Genomic DNA, 23531 nt, shown 5'->3' with positions numbered 1-23531 from the left:
AGAGGAGGGGACCGAGGACAGAGCCCTGAGGGACACCACATGAGACAGTACGGGGGGTGGAGGAGAAGCCATTCGTCGAGACGAAGTGAAGACGGTGAGAAAGGTACGACCTAAACCATTCAAGGACAGTGCCTTGAAGGTTGAGGTGGGAGGACAAGCGGTGGAGTAGGATAGCGTGGTCGACCGTATCGAATGCTGCCGATAGGTCGAGGAGGACGAGGAGACAGAGGGAGCCCTGGTCACAGATGGTCAGGATATCATTGGTGACCTTGACCAGGGCAGTTTCTGTGCTATGGGCAGCACGGAAACCTGACTGAAGGGGTTCGAAAAGAGAATGGGTGGAAAGGAAAGAGCGCAGTTGGGAGGCGACAACTCTTTCCAAGACCTTGGAGAGAAAGGGGAGGTTGGAGATGGGCCGGTAGCTTGATAGCTGCGACGCATCAAGGGAGGGTTTTTTCAGGGTGGGCGTGATGATGGCAGTTTTTAATGGAATGGGGACAGAGCCAGAGGAGAGGGACAGGTTGATGATGTCAGTGATATGTGGGGCAAGAAAGTGGAGCTGGGAGATAAGGAGTGGAGTGGGGATGGGGTCAAGGGAGCAGGTGGTTGGTTTTAGGGATAGGATGAGTTCAGTGACAGAGGGTGGGGAAACGGGTACGAAGGTGTGTAGGGGAGGATGGGTAGGAGTCGGAGTGTGGGAGGGAAGGGGTGGGTGGTGGGTGGAAGTTGGAGGGGAAGTGACCGCGGAGCGGATTCCCTTGATCTTGGATTCAAGGAAATCCAGCATCTCCTCGCAGTGAAGGTTGGAGGAGATGACCTGCGCGGGGTGGCGGGGGGACGGAGGAGTCGGGTTGTGGTGGAAAACAGTAGCCTGGGGTTGTTCTTCGCCTCCAGGATTATCCTGGAGTAGAAGGACGACTTGGCCGAGGCTAGAGTGGAGCGGTAAATTTTGAGGAGGTCCAGCCAGATTTGTCGGTGGACCGTTAGGCCAGATTTGACACAGGTGCGCTCAGCAGCCCGCACCTGGCTTTTCAGTGAGCGGAGGTGGGTGGTGTACCAGGGGGAGGAGCGGGAGTAGGAGACAGTGCGGGAAGTGATGGGGGCAAGAGTATCGAGTGTGGAGGAGAGGGTATTGTGGAGGAGGGAGAGAGGAGAAGAGGGGTCGGTGAGGGTTGAAGGCCAGAGGGAGAGGAGTTCAGAGGACTCCAAGGCATCGGTTAGGGATTGTGGGGGTAACTTCTTCCAAGGGCGGTAGAAGATGGTGGTGGGTCTGGTGGAGGTGGGGAGGGGGGTGGAGGTGGTGAAGGAGATGAAGTGGTGGTCAGAGATGGCCTTGTCGGTAATAGTGACATCCGAGACACTGAGGCCCCGGGTGATCACCAAATCGAGTGGGTGGCCGTGACTGTGAGTGGGGGAGTTTATGTGTAAGGAGAGGTTGAGTGAGGAGAGCAGGGAAGAGAAGTCTGTGGAGATGGAGCAGGAGGGTGTGAAGTGTAGGTTAAAGTCGCCCAGGATGATGAGGCGATCGGAGCAGAGGCAAAGAGATGTGAGGAGTGTTGAAATGTCAGAGATGAAGGTGGGAGAGGTTTTAGGGGGCCGGTAGAGGAGGAGGATTTTAAGGGAGAGGAATGAGGGGTGGGAGAGGGTGAGGTGCTCAAAGGAGGGGAAAGAGCCAGTGGAGTAGGGGGATAGGGCAAGTGGTGTCCTTGAGATAAGGGCAACACCACCGCCACGGCGGTTGGGGCGGGGGATGTGGTGGGAGGTGTAGCCGGGTGGCGTGGCCTCCGTGAGGGGGAAGGTGTCGCCTGGGGTGAGCCAGGTTTCTGTTAAGGCCATGATATCAACGTTCTCATCAAGGATGAGATCGTTGATGACCAGGGCCTTGTTGCAGAGGGAGCGGACATTTTGCAGTCCGATGTGGAGGGAGCGGTTGACAGAAGGGTGTGTGGGAGGGGAGGGGGTCCAGGTTGTGAGGCAGGGGTGGGGGGAATGGGGATGAGGGAGGAGAGGTTGACTCCCCGGGTCTGTGTCCGGGGTGGGTGGCGAGTGTGGTGGGGAATGGGGCAGTCGGTGTGGCTGCTGCTGGACAGCCAACGCCGAGTGCCGCGGTGAGCCCGGCGGAGGATTCCCAGACTGGAACAGAGGGAGGTTGTGGGAGGGTCAAGTGGGGATAGAAGACGAGAGGGACGGAGAGAGAGGAGGAGAGAGCGGGAGAGATGGAGAGGGGGGAGGGTTTGGGTGGAGAGAGGAGGGGGGCGGGAGGGAGGGGGTGAGGGGGCTCGGGTCAAAGCGGCAGCCATAGTGCGCACGCGGGGACCGGGAGCGAGCGTTCAGGTGGATGGCATTATCCCGTAGATTGGGGCAGCGAACGCAACAGCTATCTATGGTGGAGAGGAAAATATTAGTCTTGCACTGAACTGAAGGGATTCACCTCATCATTTTTAAAAAAAATACAGTAAAATAACATCACCTGCAGAGCTTGTGATAAAGACGGAGCGAGAGTTGGCACTAAAGCACTGTTTCCAGCATCCGCCAGCTGTCCGTGCCGGCCACCTCCCCACAGGTACACTTCACTTTTCCCACCAAGCTGCCAGTCCTGAATAACAAAAAGATTATACAGAACCAAACAATCAACAAGTCACAAAGACATAGCCCTTTCAACTCCAAGGTCTGGCGTTAAATGTGTTCCAGGCACGAGGGATGCAAGTCGATTAATCACGTGTCTTAAAGATTTCAACATCTTGTACTCATATGTTTCAAAGTGCCTTAAAGAGACAGAGTTGGAGCCCAAGCAGAATGGTGATCCAAGGCACTTTTAAAGAAATAAGATTCTACAAGGAAAGCAACAGGGAGCACAGTTGAAAATTATAATTTGTAATCACGACTGGTGATTTAACCTCAGATTATGAGTTTGCTAACAGCTGCTACAGATAATTCTTTCTCCTGTTTCTTCCAATTTTGCTCATAAATAGAGTAAAATACCATTAATAGAACACAGCTCTGTGCATCACTTTTTGCATTAACTTAAAAGGGCTTTACCTCTGGTCTAGATGTTGCCCAGGCCATGAGCTGCTCATCCATTAAGTAAGTCCACTTATTATTGTCCTGTTAAAATTGAACAAACAAAAGCATATCTTGAAGAAAAGCTGAAGAAATTAAAGAATAAAGGTTTTTGTAATTGTTTGAGTTAAGACCCATAAGAGTAGAAACAGTTTTTTGCGAAGATTTCCTTGAATTTTTCTTGTCGAGAAGCTATCTCAGAGCTTCACAGGATACATTGTACAATTTAGTGGCTCTATTTGGTAGGCAAACTTAAAAGTTACCATAAGATCAGTCTGGATGAAAAAAANCACTCAGACCCATCTGATCTTACTCTTCCAGAACCCTCAGTCTACCATCTCCCAAACACTGCAGCAAGCTCCTGTTTTACACGAGTCTAGAGTCCTGGCAACATGTTTCAGTCATTGATTACTCTCTGCGTAAAGAAAAACTTCCAGGGATCCACTGTCTTACTGCCCTTTACAACTAACTCTAAATCCATGTTCTCTTGTGATGATAGTATTGATCTGGGTTTACTTTTTCAATCCCATTTAAATTTTTGTACACCACTATGATGTTCCCTCTGAGATGCCTTCTCTCAAGACTGAAGAGCCTTAGCTTGTTTAGTTGTTACTCATAGCTCATTCCTCCAACACTGCAGATCTGCCTCATTGCTCTCCTCTGCATCCTCATTGCTCTTCCAGGGCCTTGACAACTCCCTTATGTCACAGTGACCAGAACTGTGGCAGGATTCCAGGTACAGTCTGACCAGATCACTGTACAGCCCGAGAATGATGTCTGGGGATCTAAACTCAATCAATTTAGCAATATAGCCCAGCATCCTGTTTGCCTTGTTTATTGCTGCCTCACACTATTTTGACTTAGTGAGCGTGGAGTCAATTAACACTCTACATCTCTTTCAGCTTCCCCCTTGGTAAGTGCTGGACATTTTTATTTAAGACAATAAATGTATTAGTCTTCCCATGTTTGGTTCTGTCCCTTAACGTTTCTGGATAATTCTTAGTGTCAATTTTCATGGACAGGTTTCAGACCATACTAAACTCATTTTTAAACATAGAGACTATATAAAACAATCTCTGCACAGTTGGATAACATTCATGACATTAGTAAGAGTGATTGTAAGAGGTTTGTCAGAATTTGTGCATCTTAAATTAATTTAATCTGATTTTTTTTTAAATTACCCACTCTTTTCAACCTGAATTCTTTATAATTAGCTATAACAACAACAACAAAAAATTACATTTATAGAGCGCCTTTCACGGTGGGAGGACATCCCAAAATGCTGAACAGTCAGGTGTCGGGACCTGAGTATGGGGGAGGGGTGGTGTAGGGGTGAGGAAAGGCAGAGAGGTGGGAGGGCGACCAAAGGCACGATCGAAGAGAAGGGTCTTGAGACCGGCCTTGAAGGAGGCAAGGGAGGAAGCGAGGCAAAGGGACTGCGGGATGGAGTTCCAGAGTGTGGGGGCAGAGAGGCTGAAAGCCCGGACACCGATGGTAGGGCGGGAGACATGGAGCATACCAGAGCCTGCCGAATGGAGGGAGGGGGCAGGTTGGCAGGGAACCAGCAGGTCAAAGAGGTAGGAGGGGGCAAGGCCATGGATGACCCTTGATCCAAGTTTTTTTTAATGAAAATCTGAAAGTTTAAAAAAAATCATCTTTACATAGGAATAAAGTGCTGTTGATTCCATGAGAATCCTAAGCTTTAACAGATATTACAATTGGAATAACTAGCAGAAGTGACTAATGTGAGTTGGAAGACTGAAAGCATCCCTCAAAGACAACATGAAATTTGGGCGTAAAATTCAAGAGGTTGATTTCCTGCTCAAGCATAAACTATTCTCTGTATAATAACTACCAGTTTAGAATGAATTACTCTGAGGGATGTCACTGACATATATTTTACAAAAATACAATAGTCACATTAAGCTACATGCAAGTACCATTTTCTTTCTGCTATATTTTATGAGTGTTACTAAGAATTTTAAAGGAAAGTCAAGGAAACAATGGAAGAATTACAACACAGCTTCATCCTCAGCAACATATAACAGTGGAAAATTCTTTATTAATCTTACCATTGCTTTGATAGATTCAGTCTCTAAAACTGGAGTAAGATTTGGAACGCTGAATTTTTCTGGGAAGGTCGATCCTTTTGCCAGAGCTTCGGCACTCTTGATGGTAACAGAGAATGTTGCCAGCCAGCCCCAGTCAGTTGAAGGAATATCTTCCCCAGTGTGCTTATGGTGAGGTGGCTCTACTGGCCTGGAGAGCAATTGGTCCAAACACAGACCTACGGTAAGGGAGGCCAAGCTTTGCAGGAAGGTGCTGTGTATCAGTTGATCTCCGCAGCATACATGTGGCTAGAAAGTAGAAGTTCACAACAGGAAAAGTGTATGAGTAAGAAAATCCAGTATTTATATCTACTTTTGATGATAATAATAATTTCAATGTGGATTTCCCTCAGGCTGAATTGTCTGTGATTGACAAAGATTTGCAAAGAATGTACAGCACAGAAACTCACTGAAAGTCATCTAAGTTATTGTTAATGGCTGATCAACCGGTCAGGTTATCGGAAACTTGAAAGGGTAAAATGTGTTCTCAACTCCATGAGCTCAAACATTAATAAATAGAGTGGTCCTACTTGGACAAGTACTGTGCACATCAGTGACCTTTAATTAGAAAAACAGGATTAGGGCATGTACTGATTTAATAATACCATGAAAAACCTTTTTAGGTCAATGGGGAAAAATATTGAATTTGATCTTGAGTTGCATAAATACTATACTGACGGCAACAAAATATTATTTGAAGAGTTATTGTGTATCGCTATGTCACTAGTGGGTTCAAGAAATCTAGTTCACAAAGTTTATCTCCATTCATTGGGAGAAGATTCATCAAAAATTTAATGAGCAAGAACCGTGAAGTAACTATGGCAGAAAATTAACCAAACATAGCATTTTATGGAGTACGTTTAGGCTAATGCCAGCAGAAGAGGAAGATGGAAGTTTATGCATGGTGATGGGTTTCCACACCTGTCAAGACACCCATCTGACTAAACAAAGGTTTAAATTGGGGAACGTCTGCACACAACTTGCACTTACATAGTGCCCTCCACGCAGGATAGCGTCTTAAGAGCGCTTAACAGTGGCGGAGCCTGACCGAGCCGGGGGGAGGGGGCAGGTGGCCGTAAGCACGGTTGAAGCGGAAAGTTTTCAGGTGGGACTTGAAAGAGGGGAGAGAGGGGGCAAGCGGAGGCACCGAGGGAGTGTGGTGGCCTCCGATTGTGGGGCGGAAAGTGCGAGGGACGAGCAGGAGGCTGGTGCCAGTTGAGCAGAGGTGGTGGTGGATTGGGGAGTGAGGAGGTTGGAGAGGTAGGGAGGTGCCAGGGAGTGAATGGATTGAATATCTTCACACAATCATCCTTCAGCAATAATAAGGATGTGCAAAACATTCCATTCTTAAATCCTCGTTTTTTAACATGCACCTTCCAGTAATAACATTAAAACAACTGCTTTTAATAAAAGCCATTACCTTTTCATACGAGTATTGGGTTTGTAGCATCATGGGTAACCTTTCAAGAAAAGCTTTCATACATGGAGCCCTGTTCAATCCAACAATGCCCTGTGCTCGGAGAGCCATTCGACATGATGCTAAGATGTGGTGTTGGGAGGTCCATTCTGGGGAACATCTGATCAGAAGGACATCCTGGGAAAACAACAAAAAGTATTTGGAAATGTTCTATTCTTTCTCAGAAGTGGGTTTCCTCTTCTCCAGTCTCACCTAGAGATGCAACAATATGATGGATTGCCAGAATTAACATAAACATGAAGATCATTTTTTAATCATAATAATAATTATAATCAGTGTGTTCTTGTTCTTAAGAGGAACCATGATCCATGATTGACTTAGCAAGTAGAAAAGCAAGTGTAAGCATTTCCGAAGTAAGGAAATCCAGAGCATACAATACTTTACATAACAAGACTGAAGTCTCAGGTTTTTTTTAATAAAGCAAAAGGTTTGTTTTCATCCACTTTTGTAAACCTGAATTATAATTGAGTGATCACATGCATTTCCTGCTGCGAAGATGAGGATTGAAAATGAAAGCTGGCTTTAAGGCAAATCCCTTTTGGTTACAATTGTTGCACATCTGATATAACTAGCGATTAAAATAGAGTCTCTGGAGGGAGCTATTCCAGATCTGGCTTGTCACCTTGTGACATCAGGACTTGTCTGTATGGAAACACTATGGTATATAGCCACTGAGTTTGAATAATGAGAGGAAAAAAAACAGCATTTGCATGTGAAGGTTGAACAGTAGAAAGAATCAGCATTTTTTCTCCAACTGTTTTTGTTTAGCTTCTAACTTAATTAGACGAAAGGGCAGAAAACACATGCACACACACACACAATATATTTTGAAATATATTTTTCCAGGCTCCTGGTATGACAATTTCTCAAAATGATTTTTTTCCTCCAGTAGTTATTGTAAACCACCATATATGGCCTTATTTCTTGCTCCTGATAAAAAAACACTAAGAATAACAATGAATGACCGACTGACCTTAGACCTGCTGGAGCAAGCTGTTACTCCAATTGCTGGAATCCAGGCTATGCCGACAACAGACCCTAAACCTGTGACTACTGTCTGTAAAACCGAGCCATCCTGAGAACAAAACAAACGGCAGCTTTAGCTTTTCGTTCTCAATTATAAACTGGAGACATTCAATAACAAATCCTGCACATTTTAAGAACCCACATGGAGTCAATCAACAACAATAGATCGCATTTATAAAGTACAATTCATGGCAGGAGATCGTCTCAAGGTGCTGGACATTTAAGGATTTGCATCGAGGTTGGGGGTGGATTCGGGATGGGTGGGGGCCGAGGGGTGGGAGTGGGAAAATGACCAAAGGCACGGTCAAAGAGGAAGTGAGGGAAGGAGGTGAGGCAAAGGGACTACGGGATGGGGTTTCAGGGGGTGGAGGCAGAAAAATGGAAGGCTCGACCACCAATGGTGGGGTGGGCAAGGCGGAGGAGGGATGTGAAGCAGCTTGTTCCTGTGAGTGGACAGGTTGGAAGGGTTTTAGAAGGTCATGTAGTTAGGGTGGGGCAAGACCGTGGAGGACTTTTGAAAGTGAGGACGAGGATCTTGGAACTCAATCCTCTTATCGAATGGGGGCAAGGATGTGGATGATTGACATGCAGCCTGGTGTGGGGGAGGATATGAGGTGAAGAGTTCTGAATGGTTTGCAGCATGTGGAGGAAAGAGTTGGGAATTCCGGTGAGCAGACAGTTAGCGTAGTCAAGCCTGGACATAATAAATGCATGGATCAGAGTCTCGGCGGCCTGAGCCAAGAAATAGTGGCGGAGGCAGGCAATGTTGTGGAGGTGGGAGAAAGTTGAATGGCATGGATTTGGGTTTAAAGGACAGTTGAAAGTCGAAAAAGACACCAACATCCTGTTGGCACCTTGAGGTGGAGTGTACAACCATTAAATTGATGCTGTCAGCACCTGAGGTAGGAAGGTGCTGACATGAGCCAACCAGGAGGGCCTCTGCCTTGTCGACATTCAACTGAAGAAAGCTAGGTCTCACCCAAGACTTGACGTCTGACAGGCAATTAGTCAGAACAGCAGTTGTCCTGGAATCGAGGGTGAAGGCAGAAATAGAGTTGGATCATCAGCACCGGTATTCATTGTGGAAGCCATTGTCTAATAAACCATTTCACCACTCTTAAGGGCAAAACAACATCTTAAAATGTTAACCCTTTTGTGTAAATGCCAATAAAAAGAGTTTGCTATTTGATTTTGAGGCAATTTGCTATATTTAAAGCCTGCCTGTGCATCTTCCTTGTAATTGTGAGGTGAAAGCTTTACCTGCAAAGACCAGATATTTATTAATCCGCCAATTCCTCCAGACAAAAGTGTCAGTCCATCGAAACTAAAGGACACAGACTTCACCGCAGTTATGTGGCCGTTAAGACGAAATGCACACTTGACTTTCCCTCGCACTTGAACCTTCTCCTAAACAGAATAAAAGTTACATTATACAAGAGCTCCAATTATGGACAACATCAATTTCCTGCTGATTTTCTCAAGGAATTAAAACGTAGGGTTGTCGGATTAGTGCTTAGAACTTTCAAACTATTGACTCATATTCATTTAACTACTGTCCATTTTTATATCTGAAATTACTCATTTTTTTACAAAATCAAATATTTTCTCATTAATCGAGGTCACAGACGCGTATACGAACTTTGTGGTTACGATACACTACCTCACTTTGTTTCTCTTGTTCATCAGTGGAGTGCAAGAGATGTGGTAATGAAACAGCAGCACCAGCTTGTGGGAGTGTCCAAACATAAACCAAACCATTCTGGCAACCACTGGTGAGAAAACACTCAAGTCATTTTTGTCTTCGCACTTCTAGCACTTTAAAGCAGCGCTCATAAAAATAAATCGGAATCTCATTTCAAAACCTTCATGTTTTCTAATGATTTTTATCTGAACTTGACAAAGATTCATTTTTTTTAAAAAACAATCTTGTTAGAAGGCAGAGGAAAATAAAGTATATGCATGTCTGGGTATAAGATCCGTGTAACTCAACATCAACAACTTGCATTTGTATAGCGCCCCTCATACAGGATAGTGTCCCATAGACTCAACTCTGTTGAGCACTGGATTTAGGACCAGAAGGTGCTGATTCAAATCAAAGAAAGTCCACTCTGCCCTTCACCCTCCGTTTTTTTGTTGAATAGCACCATGTGATCGTTAACGCCCTGAACAGGCAGATAGGGCCTCAGTTAACTTTTCATCTGGAATTAACGTCTCATCATCTCCAACAATGCAGTGCACCCCCAGCACAGCACTGGAGCGTCAGCTTAGACTTACGAGTTCCAAGTCTTGAAACAGTGCTGAAACCCCCAATCTTCTTACTCAGAGATAAGATTGATACCAACTGAGCCCGTGTGACACCCTGAGCGGTGTCACCATAGTCACACATGTGTGCTACCGGTAGAGGGTGCTGTGGGTGGACCAGGAGCAGGATCACCAGCTGCGTTTCCCCTCTGTAACCCTGGAAAGGCTGGGGAAAATATCCCCTGCATGTGCAGCCTTGGTTGACACCAGCAAATTGGTCTACATTCCTGCCCTCTTTCAATCTCATTTTAATTTCCAGCCAATGATCAGTAACAGTTTCACCATCATACTATTAATTAATAGATACAGTGGTAGGTTGGAGACAGATAGGTTATGAAATACTCCTACCTGTAGAATATAATCACCCCACTTGCCTATTCTCATGTAGGTCAGTGCAGATTGATTGCTTTCAATAGTTTTTGTAAATAAGAAAATGTGAGTATTGTTTTATACTTACACTGCAAGCATCAGTCGGGGATCTGGACCTTTTCCTGGCAGAGGGCACCACGTTGATGTATTGACCAATGCAGAATGGAAAAGAGTGTGGAGAGCAAACCAGGTGGTGCCAACTTTCCCCCAGATCTTCACCATGTCCTCTCTGGAAACAGCGAGCAGCAGATGCCCAGTTGGATCCCACTTCAGGCCAGTTACACTTTCCTTATAACAAGAATGACAATGGATAAGAGGAAGAGTGAATCGGGAATGTTACTTACAACCCATTGTGCAAAACTGAAGATCAAGAAGTGGCTTTTTCTTTCTATATAATGGTTGACGTTGAATTTGGAAAAATATGACATTTTGGATTTATTCTGAGCACCGAAGTACAACTTGGCTGCAATCTTTGTGCAGTGGTTAAAACAATATATATTTGTTCAAGATCTGCTGGGGTGTACTTTGAATAATGAGCACTTATCCCTAACATATACATCCAAAGAGATAGATCTTTAGACAGGTTATGAAGGCAAATGAGAGGGAGGGATTTCAGAAGAGCTCTAGAGGGGAGAGCACATTGAAGCTCTCACAGCAATGCTCTGTGGCAATGAGTAAAGCAAGCCAGATGTTAGGCTGTATCAAAAGATATCAATAGCAAGCAGAAATAGTGGAGTATTCCTGTCCCTGTATAAATTATTGGTGAGACCGCACTTAAAATAAATCATTGGTGAATACTGTGTAGTTCTGGTCGCTGCAGGACAAAAAGAATATGGGAGAAATTGAGAGGAAGCAGAGGAGGGCAACCAAAATGAGAGGGAATGGAGGAACTGGACTATGAGGAGCGACTAAGTAAGTTGGGCATATTCACCCTGGAAAATAGATGATTGAGAGGAAATATGATTGCTGTCTTCAACATTTTAAAGGGGCTAGAAGTATAGATCATGACAGGCTGTTTCAAATAGTCCAGAATAGTAGAAGCATAGGACATTGCCTGCGATTGAAGGAGGGTAAATTCAGAACCAATCTAAGGGAACACAATTTCAGTGAGCGAATAGTGAACCTGTGGGACAGGCTCTCTAGGGAGATGGTTGAAGCACAAAACATTGATTCCTTCAACCACAGATTAAGAAATAACATTATGGGATACAATACGTAGGCAGTTCGGTACTTATGTGCATGCAAACTAAATGGACCTTGGTCTTTTTTTCGTCTAGCATTTCCTGTTCTTAAATTGATTAAAAGTTTGCCTGGTGTAAGAGATCGCAATGGTTGAATGCAGCAAAGCTGTGGAAGCATTTGAAGATAAGGAAGCGGTTCTTGAAGTCCAATGAACAGGGAATAAAGGTGCCGGAGGAGTAAAGCCTGGAGGGAGAAAGGATGTGAGCAGCAGAGGTCTGGGTGATCTGGAATCTGTGAAGGATGGAGCTGCAGAGGATGGAGAGCAGGGGGTTGAGTCAGAAGATGACAAAAGCGTGGATGAGTTTTGACTATTGGGTCTGAGGTAGTGGCAGAAGTGGGGCAGGATCATATTAATTTTGTCAGCACTGAGTTGGAGAAAGTTGAGGCTTATACAGATCTTGATGTCTAATACGCAGGCTGTTAGAAGAACAGTGGGTCGAGAGTAAAGACAGAAAGGTGGAGCTGGGAGTCGCAGGGTAACACATGAGAGTGATGCCCTGTCTGTGGATGGTGTCACCAAAGGGGAACATGAAGATTAAGTAGAGGGCAGGGTTAGGAAGAACTGTTTAATATATTACTGTGAATGTATTAGTGGTAATGTATGTGGATTACACACACATCCACTTTGCCTCCTCCAGCATCGACTCCAGATCCGTCAATGTTCTATCAGTTTGTCTGGCAGACGTCAGGGCCTGGATGAGTATAAACTTCCTGCAGCTGAATGTGGACAAGACAGAGCCATACTCCTTGGCTCCCGTTAACGTCCTCACTCCTGCGGATCTGAACTCCTCAACCTCCCTGGGCTCTCCCTCAGACTCACCGAACTAGTGCACAATCTAGGCATCCGGTTCGACCCGCAGTTGTCCTTCCTCCCCCATATCTGATCCCTAATCGGGACATCCTTCCTCCACATCCGCCACATTGCCCATTTCTGACCATAACTTAGCCCAAATGCAGCCGAAACCCTGTCCATGCGTTTGTCACCTCCCGCTTGAATTACTCAAACGCACTTCTTGTTAGTCTACCAGCTCCATTATTCAAAAAATCCATCTGATTCAGAACTCGCACACCCATCTCACCAGTTCTGGCCAGGCTCCACTGGTTCCCCATCACTGAATGGATCGACTTCAAGATCCTCACTTTAGTGTTCAAATCCCTTCTCTCCCTGGCACCTCCCTACCTCTCTGACCTCTTCACTCCCCAATCCCCCACCTGGTGCCTCCGCTCGACTGGCACCAGCCTCCTCCTTGTCCCTCGCACCCTCCACAATTGGAGGTCGTGCATTCAGCCACTACGCTCTGAAACTAACACTCAATCCCTCCGCCTTGCCCCCCCTCTCCCTTTTGTCAAGTCCTGCCCGAAAACCTTCCTTTTCAAGTTACCTCCCCCCATCAGCTCAGATTCCGCCACCGTTAAGTGCTCTGAGACGCTACCCTGCGTGGAGAGCGCTATATAAGCACAAGTTGTTCTTGTTTGTAAATGTATTCCATTTCTCCATTTTGAAAACACTTAAGACACTAATTTTGTAAAATGTAGAAACTTCACCTTTAAATATTAATAATGGTATTGTGTATAGTTATTTGTTTTATTTAAAAAAAAAGTCCTTTCCACCTGACTCCATTCTGATAATTTTAGGAATGATTGTTCAAAATGGTGAAGACTGTAATACCTGAAATGAATTGAGAACCACCGGCTCCTCTGTGCTATACGATTCCTTTGTTCCGAGCAAAATGTTCCCATCAGAATATCCAACCGCAAATGGCTTATCTTCGCTAAACCAGGCAATGCATTGGACAGAAACTGAATAAAGATATTAAGAAATGCTCATTAACATGAGTTTTTAAACTGTGCATAATTATGATAGGCTGGACATCTATGGCTTAAAAACTTTATCTTTACTAGTGGTGAAAGGGGTTACACGAGTGTCTCCATCAAACATTTTTGTCAGCTGTCCGCTCCTTCCGTTCAGCAGGCTGTGGCCTGTTCCACGTTCCCGCTTGACCTACCCCGCCATTGGCGATTGAGCCTTCAGCCTCTTGTCCCCACCCTTTGGAACTGCATCCCACATTCCTTTCGCCTTGCACTCTTCCTTGCCTGCCTTCAAGGTACGTCTCAAGATCCTCCTCTTCTACATCCCTGACTGTCCAGCGCCTTGGGATGTTCTCCCGATGTGAAAGGCGCTGTACAATTGTGATTTTGTATTGTATTTTGAGTTCATAGTTAAAAAAGGTTTTTGGCAAGGCAGCATGGTGTGCTGAAACACCAACATTAAACTATAGACTGGTAACAAAATTCCAGACGCCGTAATCGCAGGATCACAGACAAGGCAAGGAGCCAAATGAAGGGCAGGCACTTCTCCTCAGGCAGCGTGAGAAAACGAGAATGCAATTGGCCAGCACTAGTAGCTATTTACATTGGCAGATGCCTCTGATCAGCCACTTAATTGCATTGGCAACTGCAGAATTGTTCGGACAGAGATAAAAGTGGGAAACGTAGAAAAATCAAAGCTTGTCCAACTCTCCGCACAACATTTCCCGGTTTAAATCCACTCATTTGTTTCAGCAGGTTATTGCAACAGGGTTAGTTAACCGTAAGAGATTATGCACAATAGGAGCGACTTTTTTAAAAACAAATGAAATAAAAAAACATCAACACAAATGTTGAGATGGTACTTTCATTATGAGAAGCTGCCATCGTTAGGACGTACCATCTTTCCTCTGACAATGCACCAAGTCAATGGTATCATAACCGGAACTTTCTGTGACTTCAATACAGCTGAGTGATCCATCCAGTCGACCCACTAGTAGAATCTCAACATGTCTACTGTTGCCTGTGCTTAGAAATGGTGCCTGAACATCTGCCCAGGACAAAGCAGTTACCCACGAATGTTGAGGCTTTGTCTGGATTTGGTTCCCTTTGGAAACAATATTGGCAGGGAAAAAAAATGGAATAAAAATAATCTGTAAAATTTAGATGTTTACTGCTAACATAATGTTGTATCTTATTTCAACATGTAACACAGTCAAAATTGCCACAATTGATCCGTATGCACTAGTACAAGTACAAGGAGATAATAAATAGAAGCGCCACTAGATTGTTAGAAGATATTAATGATCTCTTGGTAATATTTCAAGCATTAGGAAATGTATCTGCTATCTGAAATTGATCTTAATTGATCATTAATCTTGTTATCATTTGTGCCATATTGTTGGTGCAGATTTAGCTGGAGTATTTACCTACACAAGTCATTTGACTTCAAGGCAAAACTGTGTGAAGCACTTTGAGAAGACATAAAGTAATTAATTCATGAAGGCAATTCATCAAATTTTACTGTGTACTTCAAACAGGCTTTTGTCATTAAAACCTAAACCCATTCAATTATATTTGATACAGTTCTAAGAATGATGGAGAGAATAGGTACGATTAGAGCTAATGTCAAAATATCAATAGAATTATGCACAGATTAGCTTCCTAAAAGAAAGATCAACTTTAATAAAATCCTTCCATTTGATATAGCGACTTATCATGTCTTCGAGATGTCCTAAAGCATGTCACAGAATATACTGTAAAATGAATTGACTGTACATTTTGTGGGCTAAACTACTTGGTGGGTAGTTCTTTTTTCAAGGAGGAAGAAACATATATCACAAGGACAGGCAGTGTTACCAAAAGGGACACACATCGATCTGAGTGGAGCGTGAATATAGGTGGCAGAGATGAAAGCGATGTCTGCTGATTGAATATTCTGAGCGGCTCTCAAGGGCAACTAATGGCTATTCAAAATATACAGCATCAGCACGCTCACCTTAACAATGAATTTCCCTGCTTTAAGCTTTTTGGGAATGGTTGGAACTTATTTGCTCCAATTAATTCATGGATGCCTTAAAACTAAAAGACAGAATTTTTTTATCAATAGATTGGTAAGTGTAAAACAATGCATTTCTTACCATTCACCACTAGTATGTTGACCATTCGGTCTTGAAACGTTGCCAGGAACTCACCACTTGCACTCCAGTATACAGCCGACAAATTGAAGTCACTAGTAGGTGTGCCTGGAATTTTGTCAGATTCCTCACTGACAACATCATGAAAGGAAACAGATGTTTTTCTAGTATTTTGCTAAATTTATCAAGCAGTTCTTTCAATTCATATACCGTTCAAACTTCGAGGCTTGCCCCTCATAGATAAATCATGAAGTGCTTGTGGAAATCAAAATATTAAATTCATTTCTTAACACACAAGTTCTTTACTTTGATACCGTTCACAAACTCATGGGCAATTTTTAAAGGGAAAACATTTAGAAACAACGTAATGGGCCAAATACTGCAGAAGCTGGAAAACTGAAATAAGAACAGAAGTCGCTGAGAATACTCATCAGGCAACATCTTTGGAGAGAGGAGAGTGAGTCAACGATTCAGGTCGATGAACGTTCATCAGATGAGCAGTTCTGAGGAAAGGTCACTGACCTGATGCATTAACTCACTTTCCTCTCTCCATAGATGCTGCCTGGCCTGCTGAGTGTTCCCAGCGACTTCTGTTAGAAATAATTCAATTCCTGATTCCATGATTAGAGCAGAAACACATCAAACACAGAACCATGTGAGGCAGTCGGAGGGCATTTCTTATCTTAAACACCTCTGCTTTTCACCACTTAACCTTCTTTACCTCAATGAGAAGAATCCCAACATCTCCAAACTGTGATCAGTTATATCCTCTCACCCCTTGCATCATCCTTGTAAATCTACACTCCACCCGTGTCAAAGTTCGAATGTCTTTTCTATAGTGCGTTACACAAAAACACACACAATATTCCAGGTGCAGCCTAACCAACTTCTTCTCGAGTTAAACAATTGTAGGTGCCCACACACATTATCTGGATCTTCCTGCGTTGAAGTGGAGCCCTGATATTTGATGTCTGCTCCACATTTCCCTGATTTGCTGTGTGAGCTTTCAGAATGCAATTTTGGCACAGAAAGATGGAGCATTTGCTTGCCTCTGATCTTTCTCATGCATGGAGGTGCCAACAGCACTGGAGAAAGCACTAAAAGATTTAAACAAAAAGACTAAATGCCACAATACACTGTGTATAGCTTCACTTACCATGATTTAAAGCAAACAGTCTGTATCAGAGCAAATGTGTTTTTTGTTATACTCCAAAGTCGAATGGTTCCATCCAGGGCACTTGTGGCCAACAGACCTTTGTTATCTGACCAGCAAGAACTTGTGACCTGTTTTTGAAATAAAACAAACATTATGATTGTATTGCGTTTCTAAACAATTAATTAATGTAACTGTCAGCCAGTTAGAAATTAACTTCTTTAAAATATTCTTCAAACCACCTTAATCATTATTTTCAAATTGCAGAGTACACTGGAGGGATAGTTTCATATCCTTATCTGGCACTTAACACTCATTTCACCTACAAGTCACTTTACAGTATATTCTGTGAAGGGCTTTGAGACGTCTCAATGATGTGATAAGGTGCTACATCAAATGCAAGGCTTACTATTACTACTTGCAAATTGTTAGGCCTTTAATATAACTACCAGATAAAACATCTAATACTTTTTTTTTGCTATTTTATGACTTTCCTGCTTTTTATTTTATTCTGCCCTTTTCTCTCCTCCCCAATTTTCATTCATTTCAAAATATATATTTATATAAACATATATTATCATAGATTTCAAGACTTACACTCATCAAGGTAAATGAATATGTGGTAAGTGCATAATATTCTCACTCTTGTGACACCAAGTCAATATCAAGATCTCCCCACCTATAAAGTACAAGTTAGATGAAAAAAAAAGCACTCTCTCCTCTACCTGAACAACATACTTTAGACACCAACCTGAGAAGTCTCAATTGCACAAAGGTCACATCCACATCCTATATGACAACGATTTGTCAAATTAGGGGCTGGTATTTACTAAGAAATTTACTAAGAAATACAAGCCAGACTTTCACAGTACTCAAAGCTAGCAAAATGAGGGAAATTTCTATCTAGAAACCGTAGTCTAACCTAGTGCAACACCCAGTCTCTTTTTCCCCATTTCTACCTTTCAGCGTTTAATTTTTACTTCACGTTATCTGTCACTGTTCTTATTGGCCACAGTTTCATTCAATCAATTGAAATACATTTTTAAAAATTACCCTGTTTTCATGTGCTTCCAGCTTAACAGTAGGACATTTCCGTAAGTCCCCGGCCAGGTCTGCGTAGGTTTGAGGCCTGTATTGGTTGTACCTCTCAGATGTAGACAAGGCTTGCAGGAGTTGTTGTGCAGCCCACTGGCGATGCCCAGAACTTAATCTTCCAGATAGACAACATGCTGCAAGTGCATTTGCCAGTTCTAAGGGTCCTACTTGTGGTGATGAATAAGGATAAGCAGGTGGGGAAGTATTTGGAGCAGCATCTACAAAGGCAACAATGAGAAGATGGTTTAACAAAAGAGTGGCCACCGGTTGCATTAGACAGGCGATTCCTGAATAGAAGTGGTTTATTATTGAAAATTGCTTGGGATTGTTCCAGGATGGTTGTTGATAGCAGGTGGTTGCTTTAACAGGTTTGACTGTAAATTTATTTGGCTGGTGAAGATTTGATAAGTATCTTTTCTAGCATTTTTTTAAAAAGCCCACTTTTTAAAATAATTTGGAATTAAAAGTATTGTAAGCACTTAATGTCCTCTAAACTCTTCAATGGCACAAATATAGCTTTGACGACCATTTACAGTCTTGAATTCAACTAATGAATGTTAAAAATAAACACATAGATCACAGTTAATTTATGTTTTTTTACCTTTGGGATCTGCCTCCTCTTTGTCACGATTCGATTGATGCCGGAAACCTTTTTCTGTTAGCAGCGCTACAAGTGCCTGAGTTACCAGAAAGTTGGGAGAGCCAGAAGGTTTGTTGTCTTTTACTGGTCTGTGGAAAAGGTGAAGCACCTTGTTCTTCTGCTGTATGTCACGAATTGCACCTATATTTAGGCCTGTTGCAGCAGCAATCAAATCCTTCGAGAAAAAAATGGTTTGCGAGTCAATTTAAAAAAACATACAGAAACCTCACACAGATCCAACACTTAGCTTGTTTACTCGTCATTTGGAACAAAGCTTTTCTTTACATAAAAAAAAGCATGCAAATCAAAATGATGCAGATAAATTATTCACAGAGATTACTCAGAGTTACTTTTTACCAAATTATATTAAAAAAAANGTGCTTAATAATGAAAGCAGCAGACTGACAAATACAGTATATTGTATGATACATAATGGGCTCAATACAAAGAACAAGCAATAAAACAAGACTGAACTGTATTTTCTTGAGCATTTTGCCAGACATTTTCATTGTCACTTTGGGTGTCATTGGGTTAACGTTATATCAGTTCATTTTAAACAAATGCATCAAATCATCAAGGTTTCAAACGACTGATTTCAATCCTCAATTTACCTGAGTGCAGACATCAACTAAAGCTCTGTAAGCAGTGGGACTGTTTGCCACGAGACAGCCAATCGCAGAACTCATGTAAGTCAAAGAAGAGCTGGTATTCCACAATGATCCTTTTTCAGGTCGAAAATGACTGCTTGAATATAAATGTCCAGTTCCAACATTTGTCAACTGAGCTCTTCCTGCTGCTGCAAGGCACATTAATCGAACCAAGACACGGATATCTGTTAACCCAAGTGCTTCCAGGCCACTGGACTGACTGCATACTGATCCACTGTAGAAGTATATTTTGACCAGAAGAAGGTAAAACATTAACACTTTCATTAGCATTTTTCATATCTTTTCAAAATCATTATCATTGGTAACTCATTTTATGCAAATAGTAGAAGAAGCAAACCAAAGATTTACAAAGTCTTGTGGATTTCTTGTTGGCTTTTTGATACATATAATGCCTTTTCTCACAACCCACAGACAGGCAAGTCTTCCAGGATGTAGAATCATAGAAGGTTATACCATAAAAAGAAGCTATTTGGTCAATCAAATCCAGACTGGTACCATTGAGTCTTCACTGGTCAATTACCCTCCAGGAAAATCTCAATGTGGGGATCATTAATTTTAGGTTATTGAAAACTAGACCGTCATTACAGTACCTTATTTAAACCAGGGAAATAATTTGTTTCAAGTTTTGCTCAACAGGAAATCTTCACAACAATTATTTCCTCTAATTATTTACTAAATAAACCTCGTGCGTGTAAAAAAAATAAAAATATTCCAGTCTTGTATAAATAGAACAATCACGATAGAGTTGTGCATTAATAAATATAATTAATTCTCTCAACCACTGTATTAAGCTTGACTTGCCCTCCAAAAAAGAAGATATTTGGTCCACTCAGATTCCTATTTTGTTCTCTGGCACCAACAAAAGGTTGCCCACCTCTGGGGGAAGATGTTGGGCCTCCAGAAGTTGTAAACAGAAATTATAAAATGTAAATCTTCATAGTCTAAAGTTGGCATCTTTAGGTGTCAACCAGTCTCAGTTTATCTGATGCATATTGTCGGTAGTTCTTATAATAATCCTTGATTTGATATAGGGCCTTTCATGTCAGGAGAACATTTCAACGTGTTTCAAAGGATATACTGTTAAATGGCTTGAAGAACATGGGTGCAAAGAAAAAAATATGCAAAACAACTGACAAATGGAATGATCAAAATGGTCTGCATAGCTAGACATACCTCACAGAAATCAATGACAAAGCCTTCATAACCATGGTGTGTGCTAAAAGAATTTGCATTGCCATTGTGATACGCTGGAGAGCAAGAATTCTTTCCTGTGTATCCCGGAGAGAAGCAGCTTGTTCCCCTAAAGTCAGTCTGGAGCACATCTTCTCTTCAGCACCTGTTAAACCTAACAAAGGAAGGACATTAAAATAAAGCATCAATTTTATTTATGAAAACAAAATAAACTCAAGGCCTTCATCATAAGAACATAAGAATTAGGAGCAGGAGTAGGCCATTCGGCCCCTGTAGCCTGCCCCACCATTCAATAAGATCATGGCTGATCTATTCTAACTCCACTTGCCCGCCTTATCCCCATATCCCTTAATCCCTTATCCACAAGAAATCTATCAATCTCAGTCTTGAATATGTTCAAGGACTAAGCATCTACAGCCCTTTGCGGTAGAGAATTCCATAAATTCACTATCCTCTGAGTGAAGAAGTTTTTCCTCAATTCAGTGTGAAAGGGCTTACCCCTAAATTTAAGACTGTGGCCCCTGGTTATAGTTTCTCCAACCAGGGGAAAAAGTCTCCCACTATCTATTCTGTCATGCCCCTTAATAATCTTATAGGTTTCTATAAGATCACCTCTCATCCTTCTATATTTTAGAGAATATAGGCCTAAATTGCTCAACCTATCCTCATAACTCATCCCCCTCATCCCTGGTACCAACCTAGTGAATCTACGTTGTACCCCCTCCAAGGCGAGTACATCCTTTCTTAAATAAGTAAACATCAAACAGAATCTGAGTTCATAAAGGGATTTGAAAATGAGTGAGATGATTTTGAAATAGATCCGTTTGGTAATTGGTAGCCAGTGGAGCCTGGCAAGGACTGGCGTGGTGAGGTTCGGAGTTTTGTGCGGGTGAGTATCTGGGCGCCAGAGTTTTGGATTCATTGAATTTTGTGTACGGTGGAGCTGGGGAGCGAGGAGGGCATTGGAATAGTCCAGCCAGGAAATGACAAAGGCGTGGATGAGGGTTTGGGCTGCGTTGGTTATACACTTAACATGACTCATTACTTCCAAAACAAAACAGGTTAACACAGCTGTGTTACCTTTCTTTAAAAGACTGTCCTCCGTGTTGCTTTCCCTGGTTACTGATGCTCCAAGAGGATCATGATCAGGGAACTGGACTGAATCGGGAATCAATTTGCTGTCGTTCAATCCCAACGGTGCAGCTAACACAGCAAAGTCTTCCAGTCCTGTAAGTCGCTCCTTTTCTTCAGTATCTAACATGTCCCATTCCTCTGTGAAATACAAATGCACAGAAAACAGAGTTTTATGCAAATAATATACTCTGTAAAAAAATAACAGGTATTAACATAAGAATCAATAATATGCAGCTGGGCTATAATTAATTATTGATTTACATACTGCACATCAGTATAGTGTGTTATTAAATTTGTTGCTATACACTATCTACTATCTGCATTATAATGAATCCACAAAGAAGCTAAGAAAGAATAATCTTTACTTTTTTGCATTTGATAATGTGCATTTCACGTCAGGTTTCACAAGAATTGATACAACGTATAGTGACCGCGCTTTAATGGCAAAGAAAGCTACAAAATACTGTGTAAATGAAAATCTATTCAAATTGCAAAAACAAAACAAAAGTAATAATCCTCCCAAACCCAAGCAAAAGAAGAGAAACAAAATAAGGATCCAAGTGCTTATGTGATCGATTAGCATTTTGCATGTTAAAAAGATGATTTCAATTACACATTTAGAATTGTATACAAATATTTTAACAACCTACCTTCAAAATTATTTTCATGCTTGCTGATTAAATCGGGCGCCAATCCTTTTATTCTACAAGGAAAGAAAGTATTCTTGATATATTACTGAGATTCATTTGATGATGGGATTGTAATCAATTATAATTTGATTTGAAAAGTGGGTTGCCCATCAAAAATCCATCTTCAGTGAATGAATGAAAAGCATTTCTTCCCATCAGAATTAAGTCAATAAGTCACAAAAACAATTTAAAATGCAAATCCACTGAAGTGATGCATTTTGGGACCAAGCATGAAGAGAGGCAATATAAGATAATATAAGATGGTACAATCTTAACAACACAATGACATTTGTATAGTGCTTTTAACATTGCGAGGACATCCCAAGGGGCTGCACAGTCAAGAGTTTTGGACCCGAGCTGGAGGTCGGAATCAGGGAGGGTGGAGGGCAGTTGGGGAAGCAGGGAGATCAAAAGCACGGTTGAAGAGGAGGGTCTTGAGACGAGTCTTCAAGGTGGAAAAGCAGGGGGCGAGGCGGAGTGACTGTGGAATGGAGTTCCAGCGGGTGGGGGACGAGTGGAAGAAGGCCTGGTCGCTGAGCGGAGGGAGCGAGCAGGATGGTAGGGGGTTAGGAGATTTGTAGAGGTAGGGGGAGCAAGACCATGGAGGGTTTTGCAGGTGAGGACCAGGATCTTGAACTGTATCCTCTGTGTGATGGGAAGCCAGTGGAGTCAGTTGAGGATGGCGGTGATAGGGTCATGGAGCCTGATCTGGGAGAAGGTTGCAGAGTTCTGGATGATCTATAGCCTATGGAGGGAGGAGTTGGGAGGCCGACAAGCAGGGAGTTTGCATAGTCAAGCCTTGATGTAATGAGAACATGTATGAGGGTTTCGGCGGCCTGCGGAGTGAGACAGTGGCGGAGTCGGGCGATGTTGCAGAAGTGGGGGAAGGCAGAGCGGGTCAGGCACAGATGTGGGCAAGAAAGGACAGTTGAGGGTCAAACAAGACCCCAAGGTTCTGGACTGGCTTAGCAAGGTGGAGTATGCAATCATGGATGGTGATGCTGTCAGCGCCTGAGGTGAGGAGACGCTGACGGGAGCCAATTAGAAGAGCCTCAGTCTTGTTGACGTTCAACTGAAGAAAGTTAGCTCTCATCCAGGACTTGATGTCTGACAGCAGTGGTCCTGGAGTCAAGAGTGGAGGCAGAGAGGTACAGTTGGGTGTCATCCGCATACATATGGAAATTGATCTCATGTCTGAGGATGATGTCACCAAGAGGGAGCATATACATATTGAAGAGGAGGGGACCAAAGAAAGAGCCCTGAGGAACACTGCATGAGACGGTGTGGGGGCCAGAGGAGAAACCGTTTGTGGAGATGAAGTGGAGGTGGTGTGAGAGGTACGATTTGAACCTGTCAAGGACAGAGCCGTGAAGGTTGAGGTGAGAGGAGAGGCGGCGGATGAGGATAGAGTGGTCCACGGTGTCGAAGGCAACA

General features: G+C 42.9%; 1 protein-coding gene across 1 annotated transcript in view; it reads right to left on the bottom strand.

The window, feature by feature from the left end:
- The window catches only part of LOC103181023 (probable E3 ubiquitin-protein ligase HERC1), a 123293-nt gene that overhangs the window by 21324 nt on the left and 78438 nt on the right, over positions 1-23531 (bottom strand). The window contains exons 46-63 of the mRNA XM_007897212.2: positions 22059-22111; positions 21355-21546; positions 20257-20428; positions 19027-19297; positions 18377-18590; positions 17734-17993; positions 16684-16811; positions 15531-15658; positions 14291-14497; positions 13253-13383; positions 10430-10629; positions 9332-9440; positions 8932-9078; positions 7619-7720; positions 6589-6762; positions 5133-5417; positions 3040-3105; positions 2471-2596 (exon numbers count right to left, since the gene is read on the bottom strand). Of these exons, the coding sequence (XP_007895403.2) occupies positions 2471-2596; positions 3040-3105; positions 5133-5417; positions 6589-6762; positions 7619-7720; positions 8932-9078; positions 9332-9440; positions 10430-10629; positions 13253-13383; positions 14291-14497; positions 15531-15658; positions 16684-16811; positions 17734-17993; positions 18377-18590; positions 19027-19297; positions 20257-20428; positions 21355-21546; positions 22059-22111 (2965 nt within the window). The remainder of the gene's footprint in view (positions 1-2470; positions 2597-3039; positions 3106-5132; positions 5418-6588; positions 6763-7618; positions 7721-8931; positions 9079-9331; positions 9441-10429; positions 10630-13252; positions 13384-14290; positions 14498-15530; positions 15659-16683; positions 16812-17733; positions 17994-18376; positions 18591-19026; positions 19298-20256; positions 20429-21354; positions 21547-22058; positions 22112-23531) is intronic.

Source organism: Callorhinchus milii, unplaced genomic scaffold (assembly GCF_018977255.1).
Source record: "Callorhinchus milii isolate IMCB2004 unplaced genomic scaffold, IMCB_Cmil_1.0 Scaffold1, whole genome shotgun sequence".
Classification (NCBI taxonomy): domain Eukaryota; kingdom Metazoa; phylum Chordata; class Chondrichthyes; order Chimaeriformes; family Callorhinchidae; genus Callorhinchus; species Callorhinchus milii.
The sequence above is the reverse complement of the archived record's forward strand: the minus strand, read 5'-3'. Positions and strand labels throughout refer to the sequence as shown.